Source organism: Onychomys torridus, chromosome 7 (genome assembly GCF_903995425.1).
Source record: "Onychomys torridus chromosome 7, mOncTor1.1, whole genome shotgun sequence".
NCBI classification, from domain to species: Eukaryota; Metazoa; Chordata; class Mammalia; order Rodentia; family Cricetidae; genus Onychomys; species Onychomys torridus.
The window spans coordinates 14,556,130-14,569,887 of NC_050449.1; the positions used below are offsets into that span (position 1 = coordinate 14,556,130).

A 13,758-nucleotide genomic window follows, 5' to 3' on the forward strand; every position below is an offset into this window, starting at 1 on the left:
CCTCTGAGGGACATAATCACCATGAACCCTTGCTTCTGTAGCCTGATGATTCTACTCTCCTTGTTCAATAGAATTATGTATGCCTTAATCCACACTCTAATGTTACTTCATCTTTCCTCTGCTGATCTAGAAATTCTTCAGTTCCTCTGTAAACTTATTCAAGTTGTCAAATTTGCCTATTCTGATATTGTTGTGAATAGCTTGCTTAAATATTCAGTTTTTTGTCTAGTTCTTGGTATTCCATTTAATGGCATTAATTTCTCTTATACCCCTATTGTCTTCTCTGTTTTGAGATTACTGTCAGTGAGGAGAAGTTGTAAAGCATTTTCAATGTGAGGATCACACCTACCAGTGGTGTCCTTACTATATCAGACAGGTTTTTTTGTGTATGTAAACAATGTTTCTCACATTTCCATTAAAAATGTACAGCTTCAATGACGGACAATTTTGCTCTTCAAGTGCTGAATCTCCTTATATACAGTTTTATCTCACAGCATAATCTGTAATCATCTGACTCTTACAATCATTCTCTCCCATCTGTGAATTCTGTGAAGTACAATATCACATACTAGGCAATGTATATTCATTCATATGATAGTAGCACAAATGTTATATGGGTAAGCAATTGCTTATTGATTGGATACAAGAAAAATTCCTTAGGAATGAAATCATACCAGTTAGTGTAATCCTGCTCAAAAGTCCATAATATGTGAGGTCATGGAGGAATTAATTCTACTACTAAATTAAAGTTACAAAGGACTGAATTGGCAAATGTGTGTGTGTGTGTGTGTGTGTGTGTGTGTGTGTGTGTGTTACCATAGATATAACTTACTGCCATAATCAGAGAAGCTTCTATTTACAGTGAACTTCAACAAATTCAAAGACTTTTATTATTAATATTTCCAAAGCTTTGGACCGTTATTGTTGAAAGAAACATCATTTTGTTTTTTACATTTTATGTAGAAGATTCAATCTATGTTTTGATTGACATTGTCCCTCTTTTGTTGATTAAGCTAATGCCTTGGCAATTTTATACATCTATAGAATGCATTCTGGCTACCGTTCTTTATATCTCCCTTACAGTGATATCAGCTCCATGCCTTCGATCTCTTTGTTAGACTCAAAATTTTGGGTTTTGTTGTATGACACATTTAATTTAATCACAGGCACATAAAAATGTGATAGCAAAGTTTTCTGTCCCAGATAAGACATTTCTACATTAGAGGGTAACCCTCTAAGGCTCAGAGAACACTGAGTAATATGGAGAAAAAAGACTGTAGCAGACAAAAGATGGGGAACACAAAGGCTGAAAAATATCATCTTCTGGACCATTAATGAAACTGAAATTATGAACTGTCACTAATTACAGATGATTACAGTGGGTCTGAAGAAGAATGGACCTGTCAACAAATAGGAGTGGACGGAGGGAAGCCTTACCCTTGAGTGCTGGCCTTTTTCCTATGCGTGGATTCAAGCAAAGATGGAATTAATGCCTTCAGTTGTATGCCCATTGCTTACCTCAACATTGTTCAGTATATAAAATCCATCTGATTGTCACTCAGATGCCTGTGATTAAATTAAATGTGTCATACAACAAAACCCAAAATTTTGAGTCTAACAAAGAGATCGAAGGCATGGAGCTGATATCAGTATAAGGGAGATAAAAAGGACGGGAGGATGGTAGCCAGAATGCATTCTATAGATGTATAAAATTGCCAATGCATTAGCTTCATCAACAAAAGAGGGACAATATCAATCAAAACATAGATCGAATCTTCTACATAAAATGTAAAAAACAAAATGATGTTTCTTTCAACAATAACGGTCCAAAGCTTTGGAAATATTAATAATAAAAGTGCAGAAGTTTTATAGAAGCCTGGGTACAGAATTATTATCCCCAGAGGTCATCAATTGGTGCACATAGAATTCCACACTTCTATGTATGCTGTCACTAAGGGCTGCTCTGCTGGGATTAGAATAATAGTAAAATAGATGCTCTAATGGGGAGCTTTGGATATTAAGTACCTCAGAAACCTACGCAACCCAGTAAGAGTCAGCCTGTGGCCATGTCTTTGATATTCTTTGTATGTTAGGTTGAAATACCAGAACTTTCAACCAAAGGTTATGATTTTCCAGGAACTCACTAAGTCCTGCGATACTCATGTTGTACAACACCAGGTGAGATTCTGAGTATCATTGTCAGTAAGGGAGTAGGTACTTTGTGGTACCTTACCAAGTACTTTGAAATGAGGGCAAGTGTTTACAAATCTATCCTGAGAAGAGATGAAAGTGTGCAACAAATATTCTGACTTCATGTGTCACTTCGTGGTCCTATTCTTTAACATGACCATGTATGTTTATACCAACATGCACACATCTCTCATTCCCTTGTGTAATACTTTTGACAAGAACAATTTCCTTATGACTAGATATCAACCATTCCTCAACTTTGATGACTGCCTCAAATCATTAAGATGTTTTCTTAAGTTGTTGTGGTGGTAGTTGATATGGGTTTGGTGATGTTAGTTTGTTAGGTTTCTCTTAAAAAGTAGCAAAAACTTTGTAGATTAAAATAATCGAGTTATTTTATTGTGGTTCTGGAGTTATCCCAAAATTCAAATGTCTTCAGATTGCTGTTTTTTCTGAAGCTTGGAGGTGCCTATCTTTCTCTGTGCTTTATAGTAATTGTTATTCCATGTGTGTGTGGTGTGATGTGTCCAAATACAATAATATTAGGAATTAGGCAATAAATATGAGTATGGGATATGTTCAACCCTCGACTGAAGTTCCATCTTTAATTTTCTTTGCTTATTCTTAGATGCATCATAAGAAAGAGGGGAAGTACTGTCAATCAGCAGGCTTTGAGATCTAGGATGGAAGACACACACATAGAAAGAAGCATCTTGAATCTTACTAGTCAATATGAAATATTGTAACAGAAATATCCCATAAAGTGTGATTAAAAACAGTATGTTAGTTATATTTACTGATCCTAACTGGCTTGAATGTCATGAAGACTGGACCTCTACCTTCTAATGAGAACATTCAAACATGAGAAACTGAAAATTTTGTTACTGATTTTAAAAATTGATTACTGTTTTTAAAAAATGGAATCTGTGCCAAATTTCTCACCCTGGGGAAAGGCATGACATTTTAAATAGAAACATCATGATGTTTCTGTCTACAAGGAGGCTTTCTATTTACTAACAAAGATAAGCATTTCTGCCTCCTTTGACAATTATTCCAAAACAGTCTGTCAGTCTTCTGGCTATGGCAATATCTTTCAGGGATCTGTTTCATAAACACTAAGAAATAGTATATAAACTATCTAAAATTTAGGTTGCCATTATTTCTGTAGGCATTTTCCATTTTCCCTTTGAGAATGTCTGATGTAGCTCCACAATACTCTGCCTGTCTTCTTCACTATGTTCTGTGTGTCTCACGCAAATTCATTTGATGGAGATCAGAAGGACTAGGGAGGCAAAGCTAGGCCAGTGCTTAATCCTGGTAACAGATATACATGGTAATACCTTGCTTCATCACACAATTAACCAGGGCTGACATTGTGCCCTATTTCAGATTTTTCTAAAATAATTAAATAATAGGCATATTAAATTTATTCCTTAACTATATCCCTTCATTCACCTTATTACATAGTTATTTTATCTTGAAGTTAATATGATAATTTTTGCATTTTTCTATGTTAAACAAACATTTGTAAGCAAGAGAAAGGAGACATATTATACATCACTTGAGGAAAGCAATCTGTGTATTGTGGTGAAATATTAGAATATGGTATTAATTAAAACTTATAAAGGGTGAGTACAAATATTAGCATTAGTTTAAAAACATCAATTAAGAACATTTAAGTTAAATATATATGTTCTGCTTTTATAAGCATACATGTTTTAATTTCAAGGCAATGCAGATATTTTATTTAAATATGACATTAATAGAGTATTGTGAGAGAATGATGCACATTATGGCAGTGTGGTTATTTTTCCTAGAAAGGGAAAAATTTGAGTGTTAAGTGAGGGATTGCACACCAATTATTATTTGTTGCATTTGAAAAACGAGTGAAGCAATAATTGAGAAAAGTGTGCTTTATTGTTTATTCTTATGTAGCCAACTTTGCATGATTTATTCTATTATATAAGCATAATTAACAGTAAAATACACTAACCTTTGCATTTTCAAAAATTGCCTAAAATTTTGTCATGATGTACTTTTTCATGTGATATGCTTCTTAAGATGACACTCAAAATTTATTTGTAGTATCTAATTACTTTTTAAATTAGATTATCACTGTATAAGTTATATGTATAGGATATATGAATATTGTAACTATTGGTCATGCTTCCTTCATTACTTTTCTATACAACCAAAATTAGTGGTGGTTTTAATGATACAAAATCTTACCCAAGATTGGCATTCATCGAGTTAGAAATGTTCTCTTTTGTATTGTCTCACCTGCTTCAATTTCTCAGTACTTTATGGGTAAAGGAACCTGTCATGTACTTTTCCTCATAGCAGATACAAAAATAAAGACACACACACACACACACACACACACACACACACACACACACACTCATGATAGATAATATCACATCAATGATTTTACATGTCCAGCACTATTTTGACAGCTTCTGGTTTTATGTTTGTTTTATAACACTGAAGATTTTCCATAAAGCCATTCCCCAAATTCCAATATAAATGCACAAATAAAAGTTGCACAGATTTAAGACATTCAAAATGATGGTTGAAGAAGGACAAGTTATTAACTGAATATCACAAGAAAAATACACATGTTTCACATTCAGTTGTACTTTATAAAGATTTATAATATTAATAGAAGAGACAGAAATAAACTCATGATGTGTCTCATTTACACAATATATAACATGTATATCTTATAAATGTAGTATATGTGAAATGATTAGTCTACCAAATATTTATTGCTCCCATAGCTGCTTTCCTATTCATAGTGAAAAGGAAGACTTTGCTTTTCATGAATTTGCCCCCTTTGTTGTCTAATTATCTAAGTCTTTCTTACCTGTACATTTTTATGAAGAAACAAATTGTTTAACAAGAACTCATTATTTCATTCTTTATATTATTGTGACACTTTTCCAGTGTAACCTTATTATACCTAATGATACATATTGTTTTGCATTAAAGCATGCAGATCCTGTAAGACAAATGAGAGTCGTCAACCAACATGGTCTCTATGGTTCCTGTACAATTAATTTATAAATAAGGTAGTTTTAGTTTTTGTTGATGGCATGTATGATCTTGAAGATTATAGGCAGTATTCACTAACCTTACCTCAAACACACCTAAAAGGATGCTTTCTATTTGTTTCAATTATCTTTTTTTTTTTTTACATATTTTCCAGGCAAGTTGTTTATTTTAAGAAAAAATAAATTTTGTTTTATATAAAATCTGAATACAATGCATTGAAGAAACATCAAAGTAAGTTGGAAGTTCTAATATTGAGAAATAAGCCAATATTCTAAATAAGTTTAAAAGTGCATTTTACCTCTTAACATTATAATCCCCAAATGCCTACAAAAACAAAAAACAAAAAACAAAAACACAGAAGTAGAGGAAATACATCCAAACTTATGTTATGATCCCAAGATCACCCTCTTGCCAAAGCCAGAGAAGTTTCCAAGAAAGGAAACAATAGGGTAATAGCTCTGATTATGTTGACATAATATTTCTCAATAAAATAGTAGGAAACTAAATTCAGCTATGTATTAAAATATGAAAAAGAATAAGTAGGGTACATGAAAATATTTGGACTATGTTCTAATCTCAAAAAATTAAATAAATAACCAAGTATATGACAACAATTCTTTTGGTTTAACATGTGTTTCAATTATCTTAATGCATAGAAGTTAAGGATGCCTGGAAATGCATGAATGTTTATGACTACATTTGAAAATAAATACTGAAATGAAAAAATATTATGATATTTCTGGATAATTCAGGGGTGCTAATTACTTAGTGTCTGGAAGGATAAGTGGAAAATGTGGAGATTTAATACAGAACACAGAAGGCCAGAGATCAGACTTTTCCTCTGCAGGCTTTGTATATTGGGTCCATGCCATCACCTCATATAAGAACCAATTCACATAGGCACAAGAGATGATTCTGTAGCCAAAATACTTGGCTATTGCTTTTGATTTTGAGTGTGATATATTCACTATCATATCCCATTTTGCTTGAAGGCATGTATGGTTTTGAAAGAATCTATGTTTTAATATTCAGTGGAGTCTCATTTTTCAGTTATTTGCAAATGTCTTGGTGTGCAATAGGCAGAATATAGAACATAAACAAACAAGAGGAATGAAGGAAGATTTTAGGGAAAAATCTTAAGTATGTCTAAAGTTTGTCATAGCTCAGAAACATTTTATTTTGTATGCATTAGTTCTCAAGCTCTAAAGTGACAAATTTCAAGAACAGTATTTTTTAACTTTTACGTGCCCATGTCAGATGTCACGTGTGAGATGGTACCCTTTGGAAGCCAGCATAGATCATTGGTTCCCACAGCTGAAGTCACAGAGAGCTGTGACCTTTCAAACAATGGTGCAGGGAAATGAACCCAAGTCTTATGCAAGAGAAGGAAGTGCTTTTAACCTAGGAGTCCATCCTCCAAGTTTCAGTGAAAGAATTTATTTAGAGATGCATTAATTTTCATGAACTTGGAGATCATTAAAATAAGTTAAAATGTTTAAATTATACTTATATCTTTCCCATATTACTGTGATGTTGATATTCACTGCAAAAAAGTAACATATTTTCATTGCACATTTTTGTCAATATTCAGCATGCATGTGGAATCTGCAAACAAAACATATATTTCAGAATTCTTTCTCATGGGACTAGCGTATGTCCCTGAACTGCAGCCCCTCATCTTCAACTTGTTCCTGTTCATGTACCTCGTCACCATCATGGGAAACCTACTCATAATCCTGGCTGTAAGCATAGACTCCCATCTCCACACCCCCATGTACTTTTTCCTGTGCAATTTGTCTTTCACTGATATCTGTACAAGCACAACCACAGTCCCAAAGTTGCTGTTGAACGTCCAAGCACATGACCAGAGCATCACTTACACAGGCTGCCTGGCCCAGGTGTACTTTATTTTGACATTTTGTGTTTTAGAAAGTTGTCTCCTCACTGTGATGGCTTATGACCGCTATGTGGCCATTTGTCAACCTCTAAGATACACAAGCATTATGAACCCTTTCTTATGCATCTTACTAGTATTACTTTCCCTGCTCCTCAGCAATATAAATGCAGTGCTCCACACTCTTCTGCTGCTGCCACTGTCCTTTTGTACAGAACAGGATATTCCCAACTTCTTCTGTGAACTCGGTCAGGTCACTGAGCTTGCCTGCTCTGATACATTTATCAATATTATCATCATTTATATGGCAACCATTGGATTTTCAGTTATCCCTCTATCTGGAATTATTTTCTCTTATGTTCAAATTGTGTCCTCTATTCTGAAGATCCCATCAGTTGGTGGAAGACATAAAGCTTTTTCCACCTGTGGGTCTCATCTTTCAGTGGTGTCTTTATTCTATGGGACTGGCTTGGGTGTGTACATGAGTTCTTCGATTTCTAACTCTTCCAGCAGCAATGTAATAGCATCCATGATGTACAGTGTGGTCCCTCAAATGCTGAATCCTTTCATCTATAGTTTGAGGAGCAAAGAAATCAAGGGAGCCTTGAGGCATCTCATCATTAGGATCATGTATTTTTCTATAATTTTGTGTGCTAATTCATTGAGGCAGAAAGCGTTGTAGTGGTTCCAACTCAATGAACATTTATAAACCTGTTTAAAGAGAAAATGTAATAGCATTTGGATGTGAAAAAAAGGTTTAAGTATGTATAGTGGTAGATATATACCTGATTTCATAGTTTGGGCTCAGTGAATTGTCACTCATAAGTAGTCCTACTTTGGTTCAGATTAACTAAATATTATAACCCATTAAGTAATTACTAAGTCCCTACAGTGTATGTTTCTGTGAGCCATGCTACCTTTTCCACACATGGTTTCATTATTTTAAAACACAAAATCCTCATAATTACATTATATTATTGTCTTAAAATATTACTCAATAATAGCAATTTCTGTTATGAGGATGCTATTGGTTCTCAAAGAAGAAAAAGACTTCATTGCATTATAATGAGAAAATAATGTCTATTACATGTACTTCTGAAATTGTAAATCTATAATCTCATATATAAATAATCATCAGTTCATATATGAGATAGCCAATTCACGCTTATGTTTTGCTCATTCTCTACCTTGCTTTAGAAGTTAAAGATATATTTACAGAATGTCAGAGGTAACACCCTGAGTGCCCTCATATTATGTAGCTATTACTTGAAAATATAGAATTTCTAATACTCAGGAAGCTAACAACACTTAAGGATCTGAGAAAGCTCTGAAAGTGACAACATTCAGATGACTTTGCCCACGTGTTATAGTCACAGCAAATTTTCCGGGTTGAGGATTCTTTCTTGAAGTTGTAGAGAAGCTGAGCAGAGAAATTCTAGGATAAGCCTCTGTGAGCCATTACCCACACTGTGGTATGCTTTATGGTTTTTTTCAGCTATATAATTTACTCATGTTCTTGAATAAATTTATTGTTTCAGTGAGCTACACTTGTGTGAAGTTATTTTTTTATGTCTCTCATTAGTCATCTACTTAGGTGAATAAAAACATTTTCATACTTTTCCAGTAAAGTCACACAACATTCTCCCTAAAGTCCATTATAGTAAGTCTTTCTATGAAGTCACACACACACACACACACACACACACACACACACACACACACACACAGTGAAGTCACATACACACATATACACACACAAATTCTTGCTATTATTTGAGTGCTATATATAAGATTGACCAGCTCCTATCGTAATCCTTCAAATCATGGAAATTATCTCACATAATAACATTGTAAATGGCACTCACAACAGAAATATTTGTTTATAGCAAAGACTTTCTCTCTTTTTATATTTGTGGGTATAAATACAATTAAAATTATAAGCAATTTAGTAGAGAAAAAGATATTGGACTAATGTCATCATTTTTTTTTATTTTTGTCTATGTTTCTTCAGAAATAATAATCTAAACATTTCTAGCATTGATATTCAGCCTTCATGTATTCCTGTACAATTCATTCCAGTAGTTTATTCTTTTGACTTAGACAAAACATAGTGAACAAATTCTCAATTTTGGTTATCTGTTATATATTATTCCAACTCACCTTTTTTGGAGTTTAGCAAAAAATCATTCACATTTTTAAATTTATTTATGTCATGAATAGTGGCAACCAAAAGGTTCTATTATTTGAAGTGTGAGCAAATAGTTTGTCCCATTGTAAATACATTTTTGAAAGAGGTACTTTCATTTTTATATATTTTAAGTGATAGGTAGTTGCATATTTGGTGTAAAAATTACTGTCAAGTAGTGCTTAAGTGTTCTTAATCAAAAAATGCAGTGCCCTATCTAAAAGTACAAATCCTGATAGTCTTCTTACAAGGATTTTTCACTTAGAAATTACAGTTTCTTCCAAGATATTGACATTGACTAATATTTCTGATAAAATGTGCAGGCATGCATTATGCTAATTTATTTGGGAGGATATTTCTTGTGGTCCTACTCACACATTTATACAATTGGACACTAGAATTATCATGTAGCATGTTTCTCAGTTCTCATCAAGAGATGCTATGAATTCATTATTCTTTTCTTGTTTCCCTTAAACCTTTGCTCTTTTAATTTATCTTTTCTATATTTGGGGAAAATGATAATCTGAAAGATAATCTTTATGTGAATTTTCAAAACTTGCTTCTAAAAATAATAGGTATAAATTCTAAGTTTTAAAAAACATTTCTCTAAGTGATATTTGGAGTGTACCTCCAGCTACATTCTCCCATTGTAAAAAGAGTTTTAAAACATTTATGGGTTAAAATGACAATGAAGCTTTGTTCAAATGAAAGTTTTCAGAATGTACTTATTGACAACATACTAATACTTCAGTACACTTAATCTAATGCTGCTCATAGAAGAATACTATTGGTAGTGTGATTAAACTCTACTCTGAAGTCATATTGACATGCTTTTCCATGAATAATAAAAAACATTTTGAGGTATTTCTTATTGTTCTATAGCTACAGAGAAACAATACCTCAAAATCAATGTGAATAATGATTGAGAAAGACACTCAGCATCAATATTTGTCTTCTACATACACAGGCAGAGGCAAGTGTGGGCACATGAACTACCAGGCAAGCAAACCTACATATACAGAGAAAAAATTGGTTAATCCTTTCTACAAACATTTCTCCAAGGAAAATAACATATAAATAAATGAGACATACAAGAAAATGTGAAACAAATGTCCAATATAAGTAACTGCAGTACTCTGAACCACAATGAAGTGGATGGCATATTTGAATATTACTGTAGCCCAAGATACACAAGAAAATAGGCAAGGTTATCACTTGAAACCTTGAGCTCAGAAGTTCTTGGATATTGGTGTGAAAATTTTACCACTTACTAAGGAAAACACATGAAGAAACCACATTAGCCCACCACAGTTGCAAATGGTAACAAAGACAAAAGGCATATGCTACTTCAGACAGAGATGTATCATTTTACAATGTTTGCAAGAATGTAGTACCATGTAGTTTTCTCAATTATCAAACAATAAAACTATCATAAAAACACATACATCTCAATATTAATTATATTTCATGGAAAAACAAGGGTATCCCTGTTTACCACAATAGAACACACAGTACACACTAAATATATTGCATAATCCTAAATTTTCATGAGCACAAGAAAGTACAAGTAATATAAACATACAGAATCTATATTATTCTGTTGCAGAACATTTACTTACACTGCAAAGATGTATCTCTTTCTAAGGCATCTTCTAATTGGTTTAATAAAGATTTAACTGGCCAATGTTAAGCAGGATAGATAGACAGGTGTAATGGCAGTTTTTCTCCATCTCACTCCAGCTGGTGACCATTTCCAGAAATCACTCAGAGGCTTATATTAATTAAAATTTCTTGGCCAGTGGCTCAGGCTCATTACTAGTTAGCTCTTACATTTACATTATTCCATATTTCCTATCTATGAGTTTCTGCATTGTTCGTGACTTGTTACCTCATTTTCTATGTGTTTTGTTTCCTAGGTGGCTGGCTGGCATCTGCCCGACTCCATCTTTCTTCATCTTCAGTTTGATTGTACCACCTAATATTATTGTGCCTAGCTACTGGCCAAAACAGCTTTATTTCTCAACCAATGAGAGCAACACATATTCACAGCATACAGAAAAAGCATCCCACAGCATTCCTTCCTTCCTTGCTATATAATCAAAAAAAATAAGTTTTTAACTTTAAATTGGAAATATTACATATAACAAGACAGTTATCAAGTAAGAATGACAGTTACAATAGCTAGTTGATTTGTATTTGGCAAAATAAAGAAAATACTCTTTTTTCTATGCTATCTTTGTGGATCTAAAGTTTCTTATCAAATTTACCTTTTCTCATAACTAAGGAGAACTATAATTATAACTATCTAGTCTTCAACTGCATCAAAGACCCCAGAAGGACATAATCCTGAGTAAATAGGAAGTACATTGCAAGCAACTTCTAAAACTCTAGAAATAACAGTGACATCTGGCTGCCTGGTTAGTCACCCAAAGTTTTTCTGTAACATTGGGACATCAATCTTCAGCCTATAGGCCTAGAGTATCTGGCAGACTTTTTAGTGAAGCCAGACATTTGAAAGTCTGCCATGTCTATATTGACAAAGTTCATCAGTTGCTTTTCTCTATGTCCTGCAGAATGTCTAGTAGTTTCTTCTGTGAAGCAGGAACCTGAAGGACCATCCCACCTTGTTTTGGTAAAGTTCAGTGGTCACTTTCCTGTGAGTCTTCCATGCCCAATTTATACAGCATACTATCAAGCAGTCCAGGTAGAACAGTGTTTTTAACAAATGGCTAGCCTTGCCACATTGAAAGCAAACTCCATAAGGAGTTTCTTCAATGCCAATCACCCTCTTTGAAATAATTGGTGCTTCCAAGGGCAGAAAAGTCTCTCTGTCAAGAAAAGTCTAAGTCCTTAAAACATTTTAAATGCCATGTTCTCTAGGTCTTTGAAGTGTTTGAAGATTACCTACCTAGTTGAAACAGATCTTTATATATGTAGAAAACCTAATATTACTATAAGTATGACTATTATAGATGACTGTCAATCTGTATTTTAATTATGCATTACATTTTAAATGACCTGTATAAGCACAATACCTTAAAAAGAATAGAAATGTATATACAGTATAACGAAATTGACTTTAAATTTGTATTAATAAAATAAAATTCAAAAAATGTAAAATATTTTGAGATCAACAGTTGTTATTTGGATGAAAGTAGATTCAATAATCTACCCTTTCTTTTTTCATCATGATAATGTACCCATTTCCCCATCATTTCTATATCATATCCCCATTTCTTCTTTAGAAAGAGATTGACTTTGACCAATAACAATTTATAACCAACTCCCTAAACAAAGACCAATATATATAATCAATTTTTGGGGAATGTGGACAGAGTTTTCTAGGATACTACCTTTTGATTAGAGGTGCTGGTAATCTTATGCGGACCGTGAGAAAATTAAGAATAATGGTCAATTTCTGACTGAGGTATTTTGTGTGTCTGGTCCATCTCAACTAGCAGCCTTGAAGCTGGTTTGGATGCAGAACTGTTACAGAGGTATAGAAATGTTGGATCATCTGGGCCATCTGTTTTACTGGTGTCTGGTACCCTTGTTCTGAAAATATATAAGCTTTTAATATATATATATATGTATTAATATAAATATAAACTGCAAAGATAAGTATTTGCTTTATGGCTGAGCAAGTAAAATATACATCATGTGTCTTGTAGTTAATTGAAGTTTATTTTTCCATGTCTGTAGTCAGGATTTTCAGGGGGTCTTCCTTGGTCAAATCTGATCATCTTTAATTTTGAATGAATTCATAGCCTCCCCTTTCCCATGGAAACAAAAGCATAAACTCTTCCCAAAAATAATATACATTTTGACTTAAATTTTGGAGTCAAGATATTTTTAAAATATATAGATAGGTTTAATCTAGCAGCTTTTATAGTAAAATGTATCATAGGAGCCAAAAATTTTAAAGACAACATAATAATTCAGACTTTCTGTGCAATTTCTATCCTCAGATGGCTCATTTTCTTTATATTACCTTACTTACCATTCTAAGGACTTTCTCTTACAATTTTAAATCTATATTTTAATTAAGGCTGTATATATTTTTTTCTTTACTAACTCAAGCCTAAACACATCTTTTAAACATACCATGACCCATTTAGAGGCTTTTCTGCATGAATCTGTTTTTACTGTATTTCTTAACCCTCTTGGTCTGTATGAGCAAAAGCTAAATACACCAAGTAGAGCTCTGCACAGCTTGGAAATGCTTCTGTACCATGCCGGGAACCTGCCATGCTGCAGGTCAAGCCACACACTTCAGTGTCTCTGTACCATGGCCTGATTGACAGACACAACTAGAAGCTGTTTTTTGGCATGAATTGTTGAATCCAAGATTGCAAAAAGCACAGGGACAAATAGCCAAAAGAATGGAAGCACATGAATTAGGAACCAACGGCTGTAGCCCCCAGCTAGATCAGGC

The 13,758-nt window shown here is 33.4% G+C and overlaps 1 protein-coding gene across 1 annotated transcript; it reads left to right on the top strand.

The window, feature by feature from the left end:
- Window positions 1–6,494: 6,494 nt before the first annotated feature.
- Window positions 6,495–7,820, top strand: LOC118586943 (olfactory receptor 7G2-like). Its single transcript, XM_036192410.1, has 2 exons — window positions 6,495–6,510; window positions 6,799–7,820. The coding sequence occupies exons 1-2, from the start codon at window positions 6,495–6,497 to the stop codon at window positions 7,818–7,820; spliced, it is 1,038 nt and encodes a 345-aa protein (XP_036048303.1).
- Window positions 7,821–13,758: the final 5,938 nt, after the last annotated feature.